Source organism: Trichoderma breve, chromosome 2, assembly GCF_028502605.1.
Source record: "Trichoderma breve strain T069 chromosome 2, whole genome shotgun sequence".
In the NCBI taxonomy this organism is placed as follows: domain Eukaryota; kingdom Fungi; phylum Ascomycota; class Sordariomycetes; order Hypocreales; family Hypocreaceae; genus Trichoderma; species Trichoderma breve.
Genome location: NC_079233.1, coordinates 6018326 through 6043011, shown reverse-complemented (window position 1 = coordinate 6043011; position 24686 = coordinate 6018326). Strand labels below are relative to the sequence as shown.

The following is a 24686-nucleotide window of genomic DNA, read 5'->3' as shown; positions in this document are numbered from 1 at the left end:
ACTGGCCCACGCATGACCATGGCAGGGAATGGCTGTTTCCCAGGGCCTGTGGTAATAAGAGCGCTGCCGACGAGCGTCTGAGGAGCCGCGGGCTGGTGAAGACCATAAAAGTAAAGGCGCCAGATGCGAGAAGCGTCAGCATGGCGATGCTAGCTGCCTTTGGAAATGTATTCCGTGATATGCAGATGTATACGAGACCTCAAAGCCCCGGCCTGAAGGCATCCAAGTTCATGGGGCTGCAGTCTTCATGGGTTCCTCTGCGGAAGATCCACAAAGATTCACGACTACGGTTCCTTAGTCCCGACGAAATGGCGACCCCGGCACTTTGGGACGTGCAGTTTCTGGCCTCCGTCATGATGAAGGCAACGGAACCTAGGTTGTTCGTTACCCATCCTGACGCATACCTCCAGGACTATCAAGCATATGACTCGGCCTGGACATGGCAGAGGCTAAAAGACGTACCACCGGCGTATCCTGACGTTACGGAGTCACAAGAAGTGCCCGAGGCGGATTCCCTTGAAGAGTGTTGGGCATGGAATGAGCTGCTTGACGAATCGCCAAATGCGCAACCCCCCACCATACAACACCGCCAGGAAAGGCACAGGGTGTCAATATCGCCCTCGGTAGAATACTTTTCTGCCAACCATTCGTACCGAGCGACCAGCCCGGCTGCCGCTGCCCGCCTCCAAAGATCGATAACAAGGAGTCGAGAGGGATCAGAGGCGCCTTTTATTAGGACATCGCCGGCAACCATCAGCTCCACAATGATCCAGAGTGGACATCCCAGGCAGCGACTCGCATCCCGTGGGTACAGCCGGCGGTCCTCACCGAGCGTTCATGGCGTACCTCAGGCTGGTGTTAGGAAGAGGCGCCGTGCTCGATCGCCCAGCTATCCTCGATTCACGCCGAGGAGGACCGCATCGCCAATTCCTGCATCCATCGGTCATCACGATCGCCACACTAGTCGAGGTATCACTCCCGGCCGTGGCACAACCCCTGGCCGAGGCACAACTCCTGGCAGGGGCACGACCCCTGCTCGGGGCACTACGCCAGGTGGCTATGCTACGCCTTACAGCATCGCTGCCCATGGGGAAGTCCTAATAGAACGAGGAAGCAGCGTTTTTGAATCAGCTCCCCCTTCTGACGCCGACGATGACGAAGACGATGATATTGACTTTGAGATACTCGAGAGCAGCGGCTCTGACCAATCCTTTGTCGACGAAAACGACTACGGCAACGATGGGGACGACGAGAAAACCAGCATCACCAGTGCACAGCCAGTTGCTCGGCCCCTTTCCTCCTCTCGGAATAGCTACCCCGGATGGATGCGGGAGCGAGAGCGGGACGTCGCTTGGCCTGGTCTCGAAGATCAAGAAAACGCTCACCATTCGGACGGCGAAAACGTCGACCCCAACGCCATGGAGGTGGAGCACGAGAGCGACAACAGCAGCCAGCCGCCGTCTGAGTATCCAAGCACGCAAAAGGCGTGGCCGGACCAGACCGATCGCGCATCATCAGAATTTAGCATCCACCAAGATGATGACAACTGAGGTTGGCTAAACCTCTCTATTCCCTTTCTTCCTCTTTCTCGCTTCTTCTCTTTATTCTTCTTCTCATGTTTGCGAGGCATGGCGTGTTCTAGATGAGAAATGATTCTCATGGGATTTATGGGTATAGGGTCGCATATACAACATGCAAGGGCGGCCAACGTGTTTAATATCTAGCTGGTGGATTTTGTTTTTCCTTTGTTTATGCCTCATGTATGGCGTTGGAGGTGTTTTTGATGGCGGAGAATCTATCGGGCTGGGGCGTTTTCTTGGATAAAACAGGCGGACTTCGTTCTTCTTCATCGCAGTATACTATATACTCTCCTACTACATTTGTTGTTCGCTTTTTTGGATACGCCGAGGTGAAGGCATAGGCAGATTTCTTGCATATTTCTCATAGACAAGAAACATACACCGTGAGAATACTAGCCAAGTAATTCTCACACAAAATCTACCAATGTCTCAATCAAAGATAAAACATGTTTGGCGTGTGATTCCAAAAACCGCGACACAAAGTGCCATCCAAAATCGTCAGGTGCTAAAAAGGGTGGTGGCATATGACAGACCCCACGAGACACACAGAACACAGAATACTACACCACAAAGCACGACGGCCAATGTACAGGTACTGATTTAAAATATTTTACTTGATTTCTTTTTTTTTTTATGTAGTGACAAGTATCAACTACCTATCTGGTATATATTATTTTTCGCACCCAAAAAAAAGGGGGGGACAAATCTATATCAGTAAAAACTGAGGGTAACAGCAAAATTCTATGTTGTGTGATGATAACGGTAATGCCATGTGGATATAGATAAGGTAGATATAGAGGGTGCATGTGTTTTGTATGCATGTACTTTGCGTGAGTGTGTGAGGGGATCGCGGTATTAGCGGGATCGGGTATCAAAAGGCCTCCCCAGAACGACTCTTTAAAAATGCCCAGGGAAACTTCCTCCCCCAATCAAAAAAAAACACCAGAAGAAATGCAAGGGAAAGGAAAGAGAGAGAAAATCATCAATTCGTCGGTGAAGACCGTCATGAGGCCAAAGAGGCACTCGTCGGGAAACGAAAGCATTTATCAACTCCAATATGCAAAAAACAAGGAGGGGAAGGGGGGGAAACCAAGGTGCACAAGTTGTAAAAAAGAAAACAACGCCGGTGCGTTCTCGCGCCCGTCTAGAAGCGCCTGAAAAAAAAAATCAAGACATTTCGTTCCCTCGATGCATCATTCCTAGATGCATTTCAGGCCGCGAAAAGTCCTCCAACCAATTCCATGTGATTCGGTCCCTCTTGGGTATCAATTCCCCATCTTTCATTGGGTATACATCCAACCATGGCGAACAGTGTTCAAAATATGTAGCAGAATGGAAAAACAAACAAGGCAGCGAGCCTTAGCTTTGTGCCGATGCATATGCTGAAATATGCATGTGTGTCTAATGGTACCAGGTGCCCTTGGGGTCAATCTCGTAGAGCAGGCGGCAGTTTCTCGCCGGGCAGAGCGTCTGGCGCTCGAGATTCTTGAATTTAGGCCCACTGGGTCCGGTCACATAGTGGTACTGGCCAAAGAGACGCCACTGTCGCATATCTGCAAGAGTGTAAGTCTCATCGCCCCATCGGCCCTGGTAGTGCAGCCACGTAACAGGAGCATCCGGATTGGACGCGGCAGGGGTGAAGCTGTGTGTGTCGTGCGTGAGCCCTTGCTCTGCGATGCCGTCCTCGTGCTCGATGGTGTCTTTTGGATTTTCAAGTGTATAATCGTAAAAATAAGCGTAGTTGTTCAGCGCGGGGTCCCATAGCGGTCCCTTGTCCGTAACGTCTTTGAGCATTTTAAAGGGCAGAACGTAGGGATGGTTGCCGGGAAGAGCATACATGGCATGGGAGCCAACGGCCGAGTAAATGACGGGTCTGATGCCACGCTTCTCAATTGCCTCCCAAGCGTACGCCTGACCACCCTCGTGCTCAGAGAAGAAAATGCCACGGGGCACGCCGTTCTGAAAGCGCACCATGCAGTGCTCCCAGTCACCCACATGGTTTCCGAAACGCAGGCCGATCACAGTTTGCCCTAGATTATAGCTGTAAAAGAAGAACCAAAAAGCATCAACGATGCCCGAGCCCTTATCCACAAGGACAAGAGTAGCTGGCGCCTTGGAGTAGCCGTCGGGATCTGGTTTGTGGCCGCGCGGAATGACCTTTTGCTGCTCTTTGCCAGGGCTGGGCGTGGGAGCATATGCGGGGACGTTATGATTCCGGGGATCCGAGATACGATGCACAGGATGCTTCTTGTCCACATCAAACCAAGTGTCGGGCTCGCTATGCGGCTTTCTACCGTTCCCTACGGGAGGCGGCGTAGAAGCATCAGGGTCATCGAATGGGCTTGGCAGGTTATCATGGCTATGGAGCCAACTTGGTCGAGATTCAACGTCCTCTCTGCTGTGAAGCGTGACCATCTGGTTGTCGTAGCGGTTGAGTGCCTGCAGGTTGTGCAGTGATACTTTCTCGGTCAAGTTGACTCGTTTATGATCTACCGTGACAGTCATGTGCTCGATGTGCTCGCGAATGTCGGACGGCCAAAATTGCTCGCCAGAGTAGAGGTGTACCAGCGGGGCATGATCGAGAACATATTGGGGAACGTCTCTGAGGATCCTCCGTCGCTCCTTTGGGTTTCTCTTCATATCGGACCTCTTGCTTTTTCGCAGTTCAGGGTTTGGGGCGTTGAGCTCAGCATCCTCCTCCCACGTACGGTCCATTCGCTTGCTATCCATGCGCTTACGCAATTCCACTCTCAAAAGCTCATCTTCAGGGTCGTCGTCGAGGATGGGCGGGAGCACGGCAGGGTCCCTTCTCAGGTGGTGCAGGCCACAAAGACTAATCCATCGGCAGGCCTGGCGATCCCAGAAGTAGGGACTGCTGCTGACCCAGAGTCTATCACGAGCGCGACTCTCAGGGCCTCTGTTTGAGGGATCGAGGATAACAGGTAGGTATGTGGCCACGAAGATGATGAGCGCCAGCGGCACCGTCACAATGGTGAAGCGTCGCAGCCAGTACATGGCGGCTTCGATGCGCCGGAGCGATCGGCAACGACAGGTCGAAGTATATGCGTGTTGATCGAGGTGGATATAGGTAGCTGGGTGGTGGACGGTTTATAAAGCACGATTGCCGGGAGCCGAGGACGGTCAGCTGGACTGTTCGAGGTGGCTATGATGTGGAATGACGATCGATCTGGTAAGGCTGCGAACAAAGGATGACGGCGAATGTCTGTTGGAAGAAGAGGGAATAAATGTCGTGCAGGAAGACCTTCATGAAAAAGAACGAGAAGAACGAACGACAGATGTCGACAGGCCCAGGTTCCGGAAGAAGCGGGAGGTCCGGGGCGCGGCTGGGGCTGGAAGCGGATATAAGTTGAGACAGGGTGAGGAATGTAAGGCCTATTATAAGTGCATCACGAAGGGGAACCGACGATGCGAAAAGCACTAATCACGACTCCCCTGGCGACATGGCCAAGCGGATCACAAGCGATATCAAAGAGGAGGTGGGGAAGAATAGAGAGGGAAAAAAAAGAAAAGAAAGGAAGAAAAAGTCAAGGCGGGAAGCGTAGCCATCGAGGCCGCAAGATGGTGGTTTGAGGTGAGGGTGTGTGTGTTCCAGAGCGGTACTTGTCCAGGTACTGTACTTGCATTCGGGCGGCAGGTGGACACTCCACACCGGCACCGGCCAAAGTATCGGTACCTGTAGCGCTGCGGCTGGACCTGTAGACTTTGCCACGCGGCGACGTGGTTGGCCCTAGGGGCTTGTTTTAGTGGGCGGTGGCGGCCATGATTGGCTCGGCATTGCTCGGGCGCTTCGCGGTACCTCGCAGTGCTGCCTGACCGCCCAGCGCAAGAGTACGAGTACGAGGCCTGTGAAGCCGAGCGCCGGGGAGGGCGTGTACCAGTACCTGTGCCTGTAAGGCATTTGCCTGGCTGTGGAAGGAGTGTCCGGCTGAGCCGCCCTGACAGGAAGCCAAGACCAACCTTCCGCGCCTGCCCCCTTCTCCTCCTATCATCTCGCTATGTCATTCGCTAGACTCCGCACGCAAGCGGTACCATGTGTTCTTGCCAGCTTGCCAGCGAACGTGTTTGCAGTGCGAGTGCCTGTAAGCACTCAAGAAAGAACAGGTAGCAGTACATTAGAGTGCTACGTGGAGCCACGACCGCCACTCCATTAGGATTGCAGCGTTGTACAAGTACTATTGAACCTACGGATACAAGCCTCTTCCTCTTCCTCTTTTGCGCATTAAAAGGCCGACACTATTGAGGTTTCGTTTCTGCTTCACCTCCTTCAACCACCATCCGTCTCCATGAACCCCCCGCCGGCCGCAATCTCGAGAGCCTATGAGATCCATCTGATGGCGCATCGTGGGCCGCGTTCGTAGTGCTAACGGGCCTGGTGCATGTCATCCCGAAAGAGAGAAAAACTCTGCCACGGTAGGTAATCCCTAAAGTAGGTGGCAGTATTAGTGTCTTCGTAAACCACTAGTTCTGCTTTGTGCTTGTCTTTGGAGGCTACCCTGAAATCCACCCGATGGAAAGGGCAAAACCAATGGCCATTCGATATACTGTACACTCAATCGAGAGACCAGAAATGCATTTTACCTGCTTTCATCAAGGTGTTGAATCTGCAGCTCCTGAAGCATCAATTCGATCAAGATGCTCGGTGTTTGCCGGGTACTCGGACTCTCCATCCCAAAAACTCTTTTTTTGGTCTTCCATTCCCTGTCAGGCATGCCACCCCAAAAACTCAAAAACAATACGTCATCAAGCCATATCCGGGCACTCTGCATGAATTAAGCCGGCCGGCAGTCTTAATCCAGAAAGAGCCCAAATGCCAAAGCACCGAATGCCGTGAGAAGACATGACAACAAGTAATTCATCCCTCGTGCAATGCTTCTTGAGGCATTTCCATTGTATTCTACCCATCTAGTCACTAGTCAGTATGCATGCATCGCTCTGCGTCCTTTCACAATCGGCGCCGGGCTCCCTTTACAACGGACACCACTTTTTAGCTCCGACATCGTTCATCTCCAGAAACTCGAGTACTTTCTAGTATATGTGTACGGAGTACAGCCGGCTTACCTCATATGCAAGTGCTATTAGTGGTTACGTGTAAACGGGAGGCTTACCCGCAACTGCAGATTATTCACATACATTGATATCTGTTTATAGTTCAAGGCATGCAGGAGTAGCTTACTATACACTTTCGCCCATCAATTACTTGGATATAGTAGTCTCCATGTACATACATGCATCTCACTCGAACCACCACAACGATTGACTGCTTACTATGGTGCTTCGTACTCGTAAATCTAGTACCCACTAGTGGGACGGTTGGCCTCCAGATAACACAAGTCTCGGTACATGGCATGGAATGGCATGTTTTGAACTGGAATCTGATATGTCCTCAATCATGGTCATGGTCATGGCATGGTCGCGACCATTATCATCAATGGCTTCTATCAAGGTGATTATGTTCATCTTTTTGTGCCTTCCTGACAATCCACACACCCTCCTGCGTACTGGCGGCCCTTGGTCGCTGGCTCGGATCTGGCCAATAGCAGTACATGGTATCAGCATGCGGCAGTTGAAGGTCATCTCGACGATCGCGGGTTGGTACACAAGGCAATGGACCATCCATGCAAATCACTAGCCTCATCTGCTGGATTCATCCCGTGGACCCTTGAACTGTCAGAAGCCAAGAGATCGTCCCGTTGCTGCTGTGTTCTAAAACTCGCTTGTGTGCTAATCGATGCAACCATGTGTGGCGAACCACTTCTGCTGAGGCGGCCACATGGTAGCACCCAATGGTCAACATCGCCCTATCATGGCTTGGCTTCTTAGACGTCTGTAGATATGCAAGGCTACCTTCAGTTGTGCCTCATGGGCAGCTAAGGGCCACACATGACTCTTTTGTCGCATTTATCCGCAAGCGAAAAACAACATCGCTGCCAAGATGGCGATGTAGTCAATGGGCTATCAGTTTCACTCCCTCTCTTCTGTAGAGCTAGTCATACATCTACCCCTTATTGATTTCTTGGTGCTTCTTGGTTTGCTATTCTTCGTGGCCATTGAAGGAATGTCGTGTCTTGGAATAGCATCCCCATTTGCTATTGCATCGCACATGGCTAGATCGAAATATCCTGGGCGTCGGCCCTATCAGTTCCTTCAGATATTATCACATGAGCCCAATTCTGAGCTAACATAAGCTTCATTCATGCTTCTAGGCGGCCTAGAGTGTAAATTTCAACTAGTAGGATGCAACCTGGCATGTAATCGACCTGCAATCTCCATATAGCCGAGTTGCAAGAGAGCAAGAGACCGGCCTTTGTGAAGGCATCGTAGTTTTTGCGTTATTTTCCATTCGCAGCAGCTTTGGAGGTTAAGCGAGTCCGCAGGCTTATCAGGAGTCTGTCTAGATTCAGGGGAGCGGGGTTACAGGTTGTCTCAGTATCAAACCTAGTCCAGTATCATAGCATCGTTGTCATCTTCGTCCCCATCGTCGTCCTCGTTCTCATCATCGGAACCCGCCCGTCTTCTTTCTGGCTCATCACTGTCCTCGTAGATGTCGTTGAGACTATCGTTATCATTATCGTCCTCGTCATCTTGAATCCCAAAGAGTTCGTCCCAGTGACTTGGCGTGGGCGTGGACAGCGTATTCGAATCCAAACCTGAACCAGCGCCCCTATCCGTTGCCGCTGATGTTCCTCTCGCAGCAGATGCCCTTCTTCGTCTACCGCCTCGGCGACCCTGGCTTCGCCTTGTATATCGACGTTCTCTTCTGTCACTCTGACTGGCCCCGTTGGTTTGATCGACGCCGAGACTAGGCTTTTTCCTGCGAGGTTTAAAATCTGGTCCCTTTCTGTCGTCAAAATCTTTTCCAGGGCCATCCATCGCATATACTGTAACTTCATCTGCATCCCCCCTTTTCTTCTTCAAGGCGATGAGATTCTCTAGGAAGCGCAACTGCTGCGCTCTTTCACCGGTCCTATCCTTCCCTGGGGGGATGCGAATGTTCCACTCCTCGCGAATGGCCGCCAAAGAGTCCTCTTGGGCAACTCTGGGTTTCAGAATCTTTTCGGTGGTCAAGATGCGCGAAGAGCTTGCTCCGAGTATATCCACACCGCCGGGAAGATGACGAAGAGCAGGTAACTGAGCGGCATCTTTGGCTTCACGATCGGTCAATATTGCCTCTGTGCCAATAACCTCTGCCCATTGTCCCTCAAACACTCGACCTCTGTAGGATATAATCGGATTGCGAGAGTGAAGTTCGAGTATCTGTATTTCTTCCAGGGGGTCGTTCGCCGACTCTTCGTCACCTTCTGTTGCCTCTGGTGCCGCTTTCGTGGTTTCTACCTCTTTCTCCTTTCCTTTTCCTTTGTCTTTTTTCCCTTGCTTCGCTGTTTTCGTTGTGGCATTATGGCTGTCGTCCCCCATAGCTCGTAGACGAGGATCTATGTTTGCGTCCTCTGCGTTCTCCTCCTCTTCTTCCAGCGGCACCTCCTCCTCCGGTTCAGGGGCTTCTTCATTATTTTGGTCATTGTCTTTACCATTGTCATCTTCATTATGATTGGGGTCTTGCTGGCCGACGGCAAGGTCAGGCTTGGCGTCCAACTTCAGGTGGTCGGCATACTGATCTGACCAGTTCTTGTAATACCCGCCACGGCTGTGATGGTGGGCTTTTGCTGGACGATCCTTGAACTCTGGATAGGACAGTTCAAGCGTTAGGTAGTATGTCTAGTTGGTGACATGGGTGTTAATATCCAGGAACGCGTATGTTGGAGAGGAGCATAAAGCTTACCTCTGTCTCGGTGGCAGAGTATTCGTATTCCCACTCATCCTGGTCATCTTGAGAGACCTGCTGCAAGACTGTATCGGCATTCAAGGCGCCAGCTTCATCTCCTAGCCATGGTGATGCTGTTGCTGTCGCTGCTGTGGCCGTGGTCGTGGATCCTGTTGCCACTGCAGCTGCTGAGGTTGCCATAGCAGCCGGCTACAGAGCTTATCCTCGAGACAGGAAAAGCACTGGGCAGCACGAATGGCAGTGGAATACGATAATGCGATGGAGAATGGATATGGAAATGTGAGTTTGTTCGAATGATGTATTAAAGCATCTCTGTCGCGTATCTTGAGCGATGTGTGTACTAAGCCGGTTGAGCTTCAATGCCGAGAACGAAATGCAGGAATAGCTGTGGCGGGGCCAAACGTGCAAAATGCAGTCGCTCTCAGAAGAAGCTGTTGCCAAAGTTAGGGCGTCTACTTTCGGCATAGCCGATGACTGTTCAAGGCTAGACCCCGCTATCGCTCTCAAGTCCCGTTATCAGGGCTTCGATAAGAATTTCGAATCTCAGTTCATAGCGGTTGACTGATTCGACTCAGACTCTTTTCTTGACTCACAACTCGCGGCAAAACATTCCTCGACTGCAAAGTTATCAATTGCAGTTGCACTTAAAAGTACATAACCGCCCTTTTGATACATCTTTCAGCGCATGAAGCAGCACAACTGAGCTGTGTAACCGTCCCCAATCCAATCAACTTATTCGCTGAACCCCGCGGACTTTTTGCAAACAGCAACGGGCAAGATGCCCACGGTTCACCTCTTGGACTACGTCGCCGGCAATATCCGCAGTCTGGTTAATGCCATTGAAAAGCTGGGTTATGAGGTAGACTGGGTCCGGTCTCCCGAAGATGTGCCCAAGGCAGAGGTTTGAATGGCCGTTGTCACCGTTGGAAATTGTACCACTTACTCACCTGTCGTGACAGAAACTCATTTTGCCCGGTGTCGGCCACTTCGGCCACTGCATGACACAGCTTTCTCAGGCAAACTATCTGCCTGCCATTAAAAAGCACATTGAAGCTGGCAAGCCGTTTATGGGCATTTGTGTTGGCCTCCAAGCCCTCTTCCAAGGCTCAGAGGAAGATCCTGAGGTTCCCGGTCTCGGCGTGATACCTTCATATCTCACTCACTTTGATGAAAGCGACAAATCGGTACCGCATATTGGATGGAACAACGCCAACACTGGAGGCAAGGTCATGTATGACCTGAGACCAGACTCAAAATACTACTACGTCCACTCCTACAAGTCCCCTTACAGCAAAGGCACGCTCGAAGCCCAAGGCTGGACAGTTGCGACAGGAACCTACGGGAGCGAGACATTCATTGGCGCCATTGCAAAGGGTAACATTTACGCTACCCAATTTCACCCTGAAAAGTCTGGCGTTGCCGGCCTTCGGACGATCAAGGCCTTCTTGACCGGCTCCGGAGCACAAAACCTCGGAGCTGATCTGCCATCCGACGTCGCATCAGCGGGCCACAAGGACGGCCTCACTCGCCGACTCATTGCCTGTCTTGACGTCCGAACCAATGACCAAGGCGATCTCGTCGTCACAAAAGGAGACCAGTACGACGTCCGCGAAAAGGGTGCCGACCGCAATGTCCGCAACCTGGGCAAACCCGTGGAGATGGCTAAGAAATACTACGAATCCGGTGCCGATGAAGTCACCTTCCTCAACATCACATCCTTCCGCGACTGCCCCCTCGCCGATCTTCCCATGCTGGAGGTCCTCCGACAGACCTCACTAACCGTCTTCGTGCCTCTAACCATCGGAGGTGGTATCCGCGACACCGTCGACACGGATGGCACAAAGGTCTCCGCTCTTGATATTGCCACCATGTACTTCAAGTCCGGCGCCGACAAGGTCTCCATCGGATCCGACGCCGTCTTGGCCGCCGAGGAATACTACTCTCTCGGCAAGAAGCTCTTTGGCAACACCGCCATCGAGCAAATCTCGCGCGCCTACGGCAGGCAAGCCGTCGTCGTCAGCGTCGACCCCAAGCGCGTCTACGTCCCCAAGCTCGATGCCACCCGCCACGCCATCGTCGAGACAAAGTTCCCCGGCCCCAAAGGCGAGGCCTTCTGCTGGTACGCTTGCACCATCAAGGGCGGCCGCGAGACACGCGATATGGACGTTGTGGAGCTCACGCAGGCCGTCGAGGCGATGGGCGCGGGAGAGATTTTGCTCAACTGCATTGACAAGGACGGTACCAACAGCGGCTTCGATCTTGAGCTCATTCAGCAGGTCAAGAACGCTGTCAAGATCCCCGTCATTGCATCCAGCGGCGCCGGTAACCCGGGACACTTTGAGGAGGTGTTTGAGAAGACTACTACGGATGCCGCCCTTGGGGCTGGCATGTTCCACCGAGGAGAGTACACAGTAAAACAGGTCAAGGATTTCCTCCAGGACAAGGGTTTACTGATACGACAGTTTGATGGAGACTTGTGATTTAGGGATACGAAAAAAAGGGGGCTTCGGGGTTAGGGTGGGTGGCTATAGACTATTCGCAAGACGCAATTGATGCATTTCATGTCCATGATTACGCTGTAAAAGATGACAAGTAAAAAGGTTTAATTCTATCACAGATGATGAGAGAAAAAAGTTTGATCCATTCACTCAAAACTACCTAATACGATGGCAACTACCCGATAACTGTTTGGCCTAAACCCGTCCGGAGCAACTCCGTACAGTCTATCCCTGTCGATCCATGACTCCAAATGAAAAAGCATCGAGACACTTTTCAAAGGGCAGTTTGACCAATATTAAAACGACACAACACCAAAACATAAACAGTCCCAACTAAAAACTCCCGGGATGGTACTAGCTTCAAAAGAACAAGAGAAGCAGAATCACTGACCAACGCCCTAATGCTTTTTGTTTGCTTTTTCGAGCCATAAAGAACAAACGGGCGGATCCACGATCGACAACGAATCAATCTGGTTTTCCTTAACAAGTAAAGCTGGTTCCCCAATCAAACGAATGCGCAGAAAAGCAGACAAAGCAAGAGAAAAAACTAGAGTTCCATGCCCATGAAAATCCACTGTTTGCTAGTCACGTCCAAGTCACTGGCCCAGTGGTCTAGCGTGGCCATGTCGAAGCCAACCCATTGAAGGCTCTTGATCAAATCACGAGCATTATCTGCAGGTAGGCGGCGGTCGAGACAAGTGATGATCTGGCTACAGGCCAGGGGACCATCAGCAAGTTCGATGAGCGCCATAAGACTATAAGAAGAGATATTAGTAATGGGATCAAATCTCACGGCTGGACAAAAATAAGGTAGCAACTTACGCCTTTTTCAAGTCTCTTCCGAGCACGCCTTCAATGTCGAAGAAGATGAAGAGGGACTTCTCCCTTCCATCGTCTGCCACAAAGGCGCGGAAGCTCGATCCGCCGGCGTAGTCCCAGACTTCCATCCAGGCGTCGATCCGCGAGCCAGCCGGAACAGTGTCCGGGCCCTGGTTGAATGGATCCGCGAGGTGGTTGTCGGGTGGCGGCGATTGTAAATAAGCACCTGAAAAGCCGGAGCCATTGATAGACAGGTTCCTCTCACCAAGGAACACGGTCTTCATGGTCTCACAGAAGAATCTCTCACATTCTTCCCTGATCATGAGTGCTGCCCCCCCTCGTCGCTCCAGGCGTCTGTCTGGAATGTCGCGCTTCTTCTGCTTAGGAAGAAGGGCGAGCTGGTTGGACGAGGTCAATGCGGCGAGGGGGGGACTTGACGGAGGAGAAGGCAGGCCTGAGGAAGGGACCTCAGGAATACCACTCCGCCCCTGGAGATACGAGAGACGCATGGTTAGAACAGGCTGACTTTAAGACGAGGAAATTGGAAGAAGAAAGAAAGAAGTTTACCTGTGACCCCCGTAGTGCAGTAGTGGAGGCCCTTGAGGTTGGCGGCAGAGTCAACAACGTAGCAGGAGGCAAGGACGTTGACACGGGCAGTCAACTCCTCGCCATAATTACTACTGTAATTTATACTTTGGTTACTCATTGGCGCCATTGCTGTTGGATTCCACGGTGATCGCTTGGGAGATCTGTTTCTTGAAAGAGAGATGGGAAATACCGAGCCTCGGGCTAGGTCGACTGTGGGTGGCGAATGATTGGTAGGGGTCGTGCAGAGCAGCGGAGCGATCAATTAGGACTTGATCGAAGATGTGAGTCGGTGCGTTTGTTTGGTTAAAGTCTCGAGCGATGTAATCGGGTCGATTTCGCGATGCTGGCTCGTTGAGCTGATGGTCAGACGGCAGGTAGTTTGACGAAGCGGTTTTTTGCAGTGAAATTGCGTGCAGGTGGTGGAAAAGGAAAAAGCGGAGGAGCACAGGAAATTCGGCAGAAGTGGTGCGCTTTAACTGGATTGGCGGCTTGCTGACTAGCACTTGCAGGTGGACGCTTCCAGGCCGTTCGGCGGGACATTGGCAGGCCGCTTACAGCGCTTCAGGGCCTGTGGCCCAGCGGAGAAAGAGGCGCTTGGGAGTTCCATCCAGTGCCAATCATCCGGGCCGCCAAGCCCACATGCTGGATGACTGATTCACAGCTTCTCGGCGTTTGTGGACACTGTCTTGGGGCGCACCGGCTGGGTGCGGTGGCACAGTGTGACCCTTCGTCCAGCGTGTTTGTCGCCGTCTGCGGCCCCCGAGCTTCCGCTGTCAAACGGCGCTGATGACGAAATTTTCTCTCGCCAAGGCCGTGACCTCGTACAATGGGGATCATTTATGGATTGCACTGTTTGACGGTGGGGGATTTCGGGGGTGAGCTGATTTGATGCTCTGTAATGGTGGGTTCAACAACATTGATGGGCTTCAAAGTGTCACTCGGGCGTGCTGTCAAATCTTCTGGATAATTACAGTGATAGTGCATTAGCTGCTAGGTGAACCTGAACCTTATCCAGCTTAGTACGGGCGCATGAGCAAAGCTTCAGCTTTCAGCCAAAGCATCTTAGCTTCAAGGTCTATACCTACAGGGCAGGTACATGGATGCTAAAAAGGGGGCGCAAAACCACCTTGCTGTCATGTACTCCATTTGTGTCTGTGCAGCTGTCACAGTATCAAAGTGTCTCCGAGTATGACCGTCTGTGCGCCTCATGTCTTGATTCAGTCCAGACGCTGTGATTCAATCATACGAGTATGGTTAAGTTCAGTACGAGGTTACAGGAGAGCTCAAATCAACTCACTTGGCAATGGACAAAATCAACACTGTTTGCTAACGATGAGACAATGAGACACCGTGAGACACCACGAACGCATTCATCCCCAAAGCTATTGACCCCTTAGACTCTACACTCATCGATCCGTGGATGAAACCAAACAAGGAGAAAAGAGACAAGTGTTTACATCTACAGACTTCTCGGCCGCCTGCCATGTACATTCATGTATGCTATGACCACTACTTACATCCTAGGTAGATGGGCCCTTTCCATCTCGCTACCCAAACGACTTATCAGGTATAGATTTTAAAAACCCTCTTGAGGCCCAGTCATCACAAGGCATATATAATAAACAAATTTGCCAAACCCTTTGCTTTGGCATATGCGCCTGGTGTAATAGAAAAGGGAAAATAGGAATCAAAACAAAACAAGTAAAACCAAAACAAAATCACAGCCAACATCTAACTCCTCCAGCTGTTCAACCGTGTCTCGCACTGAGGCTTGCAAAGGCATCGGGGCTGTGCCGTCCATTCGTCCATGCCATGTCCATACCCAGGTTCATGCTTTCTCTACTAATCTTGCGATCCGTGGCAAAGGGGTCTGGAGCTACTGCCGGAGGCCCGCTCTTCATGAACGGGTTGTTGTTTCCTGCAAGTGGCTGTGTCGCGCTCAGAGGTGACTGGGCCGGAGCTGCTGGAGAATGCATGGCCTGCATTGGCATGGGTCTGTCCTCTGGGATAGTTGGCGTCTGTGCGTGTATGTTGGGATCAGAAACCGTGGGACGTGCTGCTTGCGGCTGGCCATATAGCGCGAGGATGGAGGCCTTGTCTTGACGCTGAGGCTGATAATATTGCTGCTGCTGCTGCTGTTGCTGGTGTAGTTGTTGCTGCTGTCCATAAAACTGAGGCTGCTGCTGCTGTCCATAAAACTGAGGTTGTTGCTGCGTCACTTGCTGGGGGTGCTGCACGCCATTGTTCAAAAAGGGATTCGTTCCAGTCAGGTGTTGCTGCAGTGGTGTTGGGGCCTGGAAAATGGTAGGCAGAGATTGCTCTGGAATCTGGGTGAGAGAAGGCGACGATATCCTGGTCGGTGATCGCGTAAAGGGATTGTTCGCATATGCCGCAGCCTGGTTGGTGTTGAGCGACAAACTTTGTTGAGGTGCCTGCTGCTGAAACTGCTGGGTCGGTGCCTGCGTGAAGAATGGATTGTAGCCCGTCTGCTGTGGTGCAATGGGCTGTGCGGCAGGTTGAGGGTATGTCATGCTATTCTGGAAGCTCAAGCTCTGATATTGCTGAGGCATTGACGGGGTAGCCTGAGACTGAGAGTACATCGCGTACTGATGGGGCGTCGAGATGACTCCACCAGTATGATGGGGGAAAAGAGGTTGAGCTTGCGGAGACAGGGACATGTTCTGGAATGCTTGGGTGACAAGGCTGGCCTGTTGTGCTGGTGTTCCATAGGGATTCGTCGAGTTTATGAAAGGATTGTTGGTTTGGAGTGTCCCCGTGGAATGAGCCGTCTGGGGCTGAGCAGGCGGGAAGATATCGAACGGATTCGTAGAGGCTGCTGAAGCCGTGATTGGGCGTTCTGGAGTCGCTTCCTTCTGGGACACGCTCAAACCTAGGTTGAGGCCCACGGGATTCGAGCCTACCGGTGTCAGCGACCTTGAAGCTCGCAGCGTCCGTTCCGCAGCCGCGCCGGGCCCTGGTGATTTACTCTCGCCTTCGCCAAGACGAACGAGCGCCTCAACGGCACGTTCCAAGTTGCCGTTGACTCCTTTTAGAATGGTTGCATTTCGATGGTCGTCCTGGAAGCCCATGTCTCGTAGTCTCGCCAGCTTCTTGTCTGTGTCGTCCTGGCCGTAGTCTACAGAAGCTCCGAAGACTTTGGACTGTTTGTTTGCGTGGTTTCCATGGTTGGCTGAAGAATTGGAATTCGCAAGCTCTTGCGCAGCGGCTGCCTTGGCCTCCTTCTTCGCTCGCGATGACAGTGGGAATATTGACGAGGCCGATCTGAATCCGAACTTGGAGTTCTTGGGCGGTAACGGTGGCGGAGTTCCTTCATCCAGCTGCGGTTTTTTCAGCTTCCCAGCTTGGCCCGCGACAGTATTGATATATTTTTGGCGAATGAACCTCTCCATGGCCGAGTCTGCTTCATCCACGTCAATAGGCACCGATGCCGTCTTGTTCTCGGGGTTGTATATCTTGTTCGACGTAGTGTTGCCGACCTTTCGCATGTTCTATGACCCAAACAGATAAGTTTCCTACATCCACAACATTGTACAAAGGGGCGGCGTTCGCTCACATCAACTTGTTCATTCGTCCATGCATCCATGCTTAGCGACTTGACTTTGGATATGTGCGTGCCTAGCTTTCGATGTATCGCAGCACAGCGCATACATAAGAAGACTCCCAGCTGTAATTGCACAGGTCAGTATCTATCATCTCGAATCGCAGCGTCGTTGAGGAAAGGATATCGTACGCTCCATGATGCCCAAGCTGTAACACAGGTCGCGGTTAGCAAGAGGTTGTACGAGATGTGCGAACGGAGACAGCAGATGCATACATGGATTTCGCGCGTGACAGTCGGCGCACTGGTCATTGCCTGGGACGGAATGTACCAGGTCTTGGAGAATCGCCTCATTACGCGCCTGCTGGCGCTTGCTCAAAGTCCCCGTCATGACGCTGTCGTGGCTCTCTAGCGATGTTCTGCGTCGAGTCCAAGCGAGTGTACAGTAATGGGTAGCAGAGACAAATGCGCGCGTGAAGGCTCAGGCGTAAGAGGACCGGGGTGCTCGCCGTGTCCAAGCAATTGGAGACCCAAACGGGCCTATTCGATTTTCGACGGCTGGCTGTAAGATGAGGCTTTGGAATCAGACAAGGGTCATGGCGATGGAGACGGGCAAGGAGGGGCCGTGCAGGAGCTGGCAAAGGAAAGGAACCAAACGAGAACGTCGATGCCAGCAGACAGCTCGTAGATGGGCGGAGAAAGAAAAGCAAGGCACGGAACAACAAGTCAAAAAAGAGACGAGGAGAAAGCACAAAGAAAATGGTGCTAGCGAGGCAAGCGATTCATGGGTGATGCGATTCGATTTCGGACTACCCACTGGGGAAAAGGAGAAGCATCGAATCATTACCCGACGTTGGTTTTAGCCTGCAGATGCCACACGACCAGCCTGGGCTAGCAGAAGGGCCAAGCACCGCGCCACAGCATTTGTGGATAGGCCCCAATTGTTCCAGAGAGCCTTGGAAGCGCTGGCTCAGGGCCTGCAGACGCCTGTGCAGACGCCTGTGCTCGAGGCGAGTTAGCGGCCCTGGCTCTGCGCTTCAGCGGTGTTGGTAGCGCTGCATCCTTCGTATTTGGGCGCCAAAAATGGACTCAAGGCGCCGACAAAAGACCCGTCGCGGCGGGGCTAATCGATAAGGCTGGGATTGCAAACAATCAATAGTCTGGAGACGAACGTGGAAGCCATGTGCGGATGAATCACCAGGAGATGCGAGGCTCTCGATCTGGAAGAGGCAAGGCAATGCAATGCACAGATGACTGGTTCCAGGTGAATGGCTCGGTTATGGAGAATTTTCCGGTCGGCAGCGGCTGGCAACTACGTTGTCCGTTTATTAGCAAGCATAAAGGTAACATAACTTGATGGCAGCTCGCGATGACCCTCAGCAGCACTCGAGGCTCTCGGTACGGGTGTCGCTATGCTACGATTTCTTTTTCTCTCAAATCAAAGTAAATTTGGCGGGTTGTCCTTTGGTCATGAAGAATTCCAAATGCCCTCATACCCACACTTATGATCGCGTGGAGTTTTTGTGTATCCGATTTATCTTCGTCTGATGGCTTGCAGAGCAGTTCTGGATCGCGATAGTCCTCCACGGCTGTTAGCCACCGGGACACCCGACCACCTCCGGATATGCCATCGGCATACACACAAATCACATATGCTCGGTCAGGACCTTTAAAACTCCCATCCGCTGTCACTCACGTGTCCTCGATCCGAGGGTCCGGCCTTGCCGGCCTATTGGTTCTCTCCACGGTCGGAGTCTAGGTTAAGCAACCTCCGTGGATGAAGTCGGCCTGACTTTGCCTCCTAGAGTCTGGCCTCGGTACCCGTCGACGCCGTGGTGGTGCCACTGACGCAGAGGTCACCCATAAGCCTACTACGACTCAGGTAAAAGCTATTCCAATCCCCAGATGACAAAGAAAAAATAATGGCCGTGAGTCCGCTCGCGAAATTGGTCAACTGCCAACTGGCGGCTCGGATACATCCGCCGTGCCTTGCGCCATCCCTCAAATCGCCGCGCTTGTTCCGTTTCCCAGCGTGTTCGCCGTCCGAGCCCAGCCGCCGAAAGGGCCGGACGCTGGTATGTCACAGATCATTTATTAGAAAGAAAGACCCAGCAAGGTCTTGGATGCTGACGGCGGCCAACCTTCCAATCCTACGGGCCTATATTGTATTACTTGTATGTCACCGACGGGCTTACTGAACTCTGCTCTAAACAAAACAGCGCGAGGGAGTGGGATTGGACCCTGGAACTCAGCCACTGCATAACCCGCCCGCCCGGCTGCTAATTCTCCCCAGCCACAACCCCGTGGGCGGCCAGCACCTACCAGCTAGGCCAAACACGTTGACAGCCCGACAGTTAACGTGGTCTGTCCAGAGCTTCAGCTCCATCTCGCCCAAACCTCACCCTTTAAAGACGCTTCCCAGCCACAAACCATCTCACTTATCTGCTCAGTCAGCTCGCTTCTGCTTTGTCTGAGCCCCAACCGACGAATCCGACGGCAGATCTGGAACATACAGGGAGCTTTGCCATGGAACAAGAGCTTTAAACAACGCAGCCTGTTTCGCGACCCTCTGCTACACAACTGACGCCGGAGCCTTTGCTGGAGACATTTCAGGAGCAATGGCCGGCATAGAGAGACTAGAGGTCCATAGCAGGGTATGGTCTCTCAATCCTCCCTCCCAAGGCTGCAACGAGCTGCAACGGGCTGCAGAAGGCTGACTGGAAATCATGTAGTCCTACATTGTCCGCTGGGTCAAGGTCGAGGAGGGGAACACCCTCTCCTGGAGTGTACAACCACATAAAAAGTCCATGTGAGTAGCTGCTGCTCTATAGAGTCGAATGCACTCTGCTGTGAATCCTAATTGACCGTGAAACCATCTAGAAACTTCGGCATCGTTAAACACCCCGGCAGCGGTGCTACGGGTCTCTCCTCCACGGCCGGCGACGGTTTCGACTCCAATAGCTCACAAGAACTTGCAGAGGGCAAAGCGAGCCGATTTGCCAAGAAAGATGTCACGGCGCAGGATCTCCTCTCCAGCAAGGGCTTTATATCGATAAAATGGTTTGGGAAGTGCGAGGCGGACAAGGTGTCCATGGGGGCTTACGACGTGCCCCTCGGGCAGACGGGCATGTATGGCCTGGTCTTTGACAACACCTTTTCCAAGCAAACGTCCAAGACAGCCACATTTGTCGTCCTGACATATCCTACCGGTGCGGCTCCACAGAGCGCCAACCATCTCCCGAATCTGCAGATGCCGAATGCTAGCCAGACCAGCTTGGGTATGCATGGCAGTCCGCCAACCCGAGAGGGAGATCCCTCTGCCTCTGTGGATAGCTTCCACAGCCACCCGAGCAAGGGCCATGCGCGCACTGTATCCGAAGCAACTATGCCGGCCAATTACCATGTTGGAACACTTTCAAAGAGAAGACGTAAGAAGGGACAGGGTTATGCTAGACGCTTCTTTTCCCTCGATTACTCTACCTGCACCCTGTCTTATTACTACAACAGGAATTCCTCTGCTCTTCGTGGAGCAATTCCATTGAGCTTGGCTGCCATTGCTGCCGATGAGAGAAGAAGGGAAATTAGCATAGATTCCGGTGCTGAAGTATGGCACCTCAAAGCGCCCAACGACAAGGAATTTCAAGATTGGGCTCGAGCTCTTGAAAAGGCGAGCAAATTGGCGAGAGGCCTTGAAAGCCAGCCGCAGCAGCCAAAGCTTGGCTTGCAGGTTGACAACCGCACTCTACAGCAAGACAACCTTGCTGGCCACCATGGAGGCCGCGACGAAGAGGTTGAATGGCAGCAGGTCGAAACCCTGGTTAGCCGCGTTGTTGGAACTCGTGATGCGCTGCGCCGTCTAACCAAGGAGGTTGCGGCACTACCGAGACCGACGTCTTCGTCATCGCACCACTTCCTGGGTCCACCGGGGAGTGCTATTGATGAAAGTGGCGATGCAGCGGAGAAGAAGTCCTTCTGGAAACGCAAGTCTAGTAACTCCGTATCGGCCTCAACCCCTCCGACGCTGCGGCCGGATTCAGCAACGATCGAAGACCACACTGATGCGAACAAGCGCAGGTCTAAAGGGGCGACCCAGGAGGAAAAATCTTTGCAGGATCATTGCGCGGCTTTGCTGGCCGACCTCGATTCTGTTGTCAGTGAATTCACCATTCTCATCAACAACAGCAAACGACGCCGGATACCGGTGCCCAAGTCTGCTGATGCCGCCTCTCGCCTGAGCTTGGATACTACCTCTACAGGAGATGAATTCTTTGACGCTGAAGATGCTACAAGGGTCGTCAAGATTGATGCCAGCGACGATGAGCCGCACGAGTCAGACGCTGATGATGCCTCTTCGCATGATAACTCGTCTATTTCATCCGTCGAAGAGGAGGAGGTGCGCAGTGGTGGCGCAAACGCGCTATTTCCAGCCAAACCAAAGAGTCTTGTTCCGTTGCCTCTTGATGTCACAGTTGGCCGAAGAACCGGGATACCGCCTGCGATGGTTTTGCCCCCCAGTCTGATTGCGTTTGTTCGGAAGAATGTTGGCAAAGATCTTAGTACCATCAGCATGCCCGTTTCCGCCAACGAGCCCATCTCCCTGCTACAGAAGATTGCAGAGCAACTAGAATATGCGCAGCTTTTGGACCAGGCTGCTAAGCGCGGATCGGTAACCGAGCGACTGCTGTACGTTACCGCCTTTGCCGTCTCACAGTTTAGCAGTGGTCGTGCCAAGGAGCGAGCTATCCGCAAGCCGTTTAACCCTCTGCTGGGAGAGACGTTTGAATTGGTGCGTTCGAACAAGGAAACCCCTGGCGGCTTCCGCTTGCTTGTGGAGAAGGTTCAACATCGACCTGTCAAGTTGGCTATGCAAGCTGAATCTGCCAGTTGGTCGCTCTCTCAATCTGCCGCCCCAGGTCAGAAGTTTTGGGGCAAAAGTGCCGAGATTACGACTGATGGTCGTGTAAGAGTTGTGCTGCGACTGTCAGACGGATCAGACGAGCTGTACTCGTGGAACATTGCCACGATGTTTTTGCGAAACGTGGTAATGGGCGAGAAGTACGTGGAGCCTGTCGGAACGATGAATGTGACCAACGACTCGACCGGCCACAAAGCAGCCGTTGAGTTTAGAAGCAAGGGCATGTTTGGTGGAAGAGCCGAAGATGTCAATGTGGAGACGTTTGGACCAGATGGCGGCAACACGGGCAGTGGACTCACCGGCACCTGGACTAACGGACTCAAGACGGCCGGCCCTGGAAAATCAGGAGGCGAAGAGATTTGGCATGTCGGCAAAATGGTGGACAATCCTACCCAGACGTATGGAATGACGGCATTCGCAGCCTCGCTTAACGAAATCACAGAGATTGAGAAGGGCAAGCTGCCGCCGACCGACTGCAGATTGCGTCAGGATCAGCGACTCGCCGAGCAGGGCAACCTAGACGAGGCCGAGATCTGGAAGGTCAAACTGGAGGAAGCACAGCGAGCTCGTCGCCGCGTCTTGGAAGAGCGAGGCGAGCAGCACAAGCCACGGTGGTTCGTCAAGGCGGAAGAGTCTCCGGAGGGAGAGGAAGTGTGGAGGATCAAGACGGGCAAGGACAGCTACTGGGAAGAGCGTGCAAAGGGTGCTTGGACTGGCATTGAGGAGATTTTCAGCGTGCCTGGGGAGTAGAGCTTTTGCGGGCAGTGTTATGGCTTTGTTGGGTAAAAAACAATGACGGATAGAGCGGTTTGATGCTATCTAAAGATTATGAACTCTTTTTTTTTTCTTCAGCCTTTCTTTTTGTTGCTGGAGATTGGGAAGAATAGATGCGGAAGGGGTGATGAATGTGAATATGAATGTTATGACCTCTACTTTGACGCTTTCTACTGTGACTACGATTGAGTATGCTGAGGTTGGATGACCTGAAGGTGAGCAATTCTAGGTTTGGTATACAGCCATAGGTACATAGCTTATTGCTTTCTGTGTGATGTAATGGGGGAATGCCTGTTCAGTTCTTGGCAGATGATAATCTGCATCTTGAAGATTTGACCATGAAGCAAGAAATACAACTTCCCCTTTACACCTCGCTAGCTTTTCATCAACAATGCAGAGTTCTTTGCATCCGGAAATGATAGCCAGGGGTTTCCCGTTTTTGACATTCTAAGCTTCATCTACTCTATCTAGGAGAATCCGATGGGAGATTAAATCAAGGCGCAAGGCGAAAGCAACTGACGAGCATAGCAAGATCGCCACGCCGATTCAAATTTCCGCACCTCAGAATGTCTCAAAAAAGCCGGTGAAGCTTAGCGGCATTAACGTTGAGCCAACAAGCTTTCTGTGATGACTCTAGCTTGTCTTGCTTGTCTAGATACAAGTGTCAAGCGTTTGTTCAAAACAACTAAAGATGGTGATGGCCCCTGAAGATCAGAAGGTTTTTGTGGGTTTGGATCTGTGCGGGCAGGGAGATTCCCTGTGAAGGTGGCGCTTGGTGGAAGGGATTTGATCCTTCCGGGATTTTATTTTGGTACCTTGACAGAGGCTTGACTTTGTTCTTAATTTTAAGGTGAGGACGAAAGAGGCAAGCCGAGGCGGAAGGATGTTGGAGATGCTCCGATAGGGCAGCCTTTTGGTGTATTCGATATTGAAGCTGCTTCCTTCAGTGTGTCGATGGGTTGAAGGTAGGTATACTCGTAAGAACCTTAAGGCAATAATTGCACTTAACTGCATTAGCATGCAGCACGAAACCGCCGTCTATTTTATGCTTCTAGTAACCGTATCAATGAACCGACTGATCATACTGTACTCGTATCTATTTTCGTTCTGCACTGGAGATCCAAGCCGTATGGCTTCGAGAAGCAGACGGTGGAGAGTGGATTCGATGTGCGTGCGAGAGGGGCCTTTAGCAGGGGTGGTGCGGGAACAAATAACCTTGGAGGCTTTATTCGGAGCATCCACACACGACGACCGAGTTTCAAGTTTCGAGAGCGGCGGCCTATCAAGATGGAGTCACGGTCCACTCTGAATTGTGATGGATTTGGGTGTTTATTGAGATGAGTTGGTCGATTGTAGCCGATGCCGAGCTCCCGGTAGAAAATTCCGAGAATATTCGACTCGTGATAAAACAATTGATAGATAAGGCGTCCATGGAATAAAAAGGTCGAGGCTATTAAAAGAAACAAACAAGCATACAAGCAAGAAATCAAGAATCTAGGCCAAGGGGCATGGTGGACCGATGACGATCGGTATATGTCACCGGATGCAAACGCGTACCTTTGGCTATGCCCGTCCAAGCATCGACGCAGCCCTCTTCTCTCGTGTTTAACCGAATCTTTGGTCGGCTCAGGTCGCCAATTGGCTGCGGGTTCGGGGTAATACGAGAGATAGCAGGAGGTGGCATCGCAAATAGACTTTGGCATCGCCTCTGCATGGACAATCCCATCCTGGAGTAGCTTCAGCTTTAATCCAATTGAGTTTTTTTGTTTATTTTTTTTTTTCTTTTGCTGATGTCCCATTGTGAATGAGGTGCATAACTTTTTGTTACCCAGCTTGAACTCAGCTGAGCTTGAGCTGATCTGCACTGGCTGTAACTTGAGCAGGTTACAAAAAAAAACTTGGTTGAGGGCCTCTCCGCGCAGTGTCTCACACTGTCTGCCCATCCCAACCTCGCAGCTTCGCCCTCCTTTGTCTCCCTCCCTACATTTCATGCTTGAGCTGGCGGTTTCGTAGGTCGTAGTGGCGTCGGTCGGTCGGTGGATCATCCACCTCGTCTCCATGTGGGCTCGTGTGCGACATTCGCGGGCCAGCCATTGGAAGCTTTGGCCCGTCTGGCGGCTTGATGCCTCGCAAGCTGTGGTCAATGGGATGG

The 24686-nt window shown here is 52.1% G+C and overlaps 6 protein-coding genes across 6 annotated transcripts; 2 read left to right on the top strand and 4 right to left on the bottom strand.

Annotated features, from left to right (window-relative positions):
- Positions 1-2981: 2981 nt before the first annotated feature.
- Positions 2982-4595, bottom strand: T069G_04034 (vacuolar protein sorting-associated protein 62 domain-containing protein; the record flags this gene model as incomplete). Its single annotated transcript, XM_056171244.1, has 1 exon — positions 2982-4595. The coding sequence occupies one exon, from the start codon at positions 4593-4595 to the stop codon at positions 2982-2984; it is 1614 nt and encodes a 537-aa protein (XP_056032136.1).
- Positions 4596-8036: 3441 nt separating this feature from the next.
- On the bottom strand, positions 8037-9561 carry T069G_04033 (TFIIIC subunit domain-containing protein; the record flags this gene model as incomplete). Its single annotated transcript, XM_056171243.1, has 2 exons — positions 8037-9314; positions 9379-9561. The coding sequence occupies 2 exons, from the start codon at positions 9559-9561 to the stop codon at positions 8037-8039; spliced, it is 1461 nt and encodes a 486-aa protein (XP_056032135.1).
- Positions 9562-10159: 598 nt separating this feature from the next.
- T069G_04032 (histidine biosynthesis protein domain-containing protein) lies at positions 10160-11861 on the top strand (the record flags this gene model as incomplete). Its single annotated transcript, XM_056171242.1, has 2 exons — positions 10160-10282; positions 10341-11861. 2 exons carry the CDS (start codon positions 10160-10162, stop codon positions 11859-11861), a joined length of 1644 nt encoding a protein of 547 aa, XP_056032134.1.
- A 565-nt stretch (positions 11862-12426) lies between these two features.
- T069G_04031 (ornithine decarboxylase antizyme domain-containing protein) lies at positions 12427-13413 on the bottom strand (the record flags this gene model as incomplete). Its single annotated transcript, XM_056171241.1, has 3 exons — positions 12427-12634; positions 12702-13186; positions 13273-13413. 3 exons carry the CDS (start codon positions 13411-13413, stop codon positions 12427-12429), a joined length of 834 nt encoding a protein of 277 aa, XP_056032133.1.
- A 1621-nt stretch (positions 13414-15034) lies between these two features.
- Positions 15035-17236, bottom strand: T069G_04030 (putative GTPase activating protein for arf domain-containing protein; the record flags this gene model as incomplete). The annotated part of the gene is made up of 5 exons (XM_056171240.1): positions 15035-16176; positions 16273-16795; positions 16861-16971; positions 17038-17054; positions 17122-17236. 5 exons carry the CDS (start codon positions 17234-17236, stop codon positions 15035-15037), a joined length of 1908 nt encoding a protein of 635 aa, XP_056032132.1.
- A 1732-nt stretch (positions 17237-18968) lies between these two features.
- T069G_04029 (oxysterol-binding protein domain-containing protein) lies at positions 18969-22510 on the top strand (the record flags this gene model as incomplete). The annotated part of the gene is made up of 7 exons (XM_056171239.1): positions 18969-19019; positions 19098-19294; positions 19346-19499; positions 19578-19654; positions 19726-19757; positions 19824-21238; positions 21284-22510. The coding sequence occupies 7 exons, from the start codon at positions 18969-18971 to the stop codon at positions 22508-22510; spliced, it is 3153 nt and encodes a 1050-aa protein (XP_056032131.1).
- Between the last annotated feature and the right edge of the window lie 2176 nt (positions 22511-24686).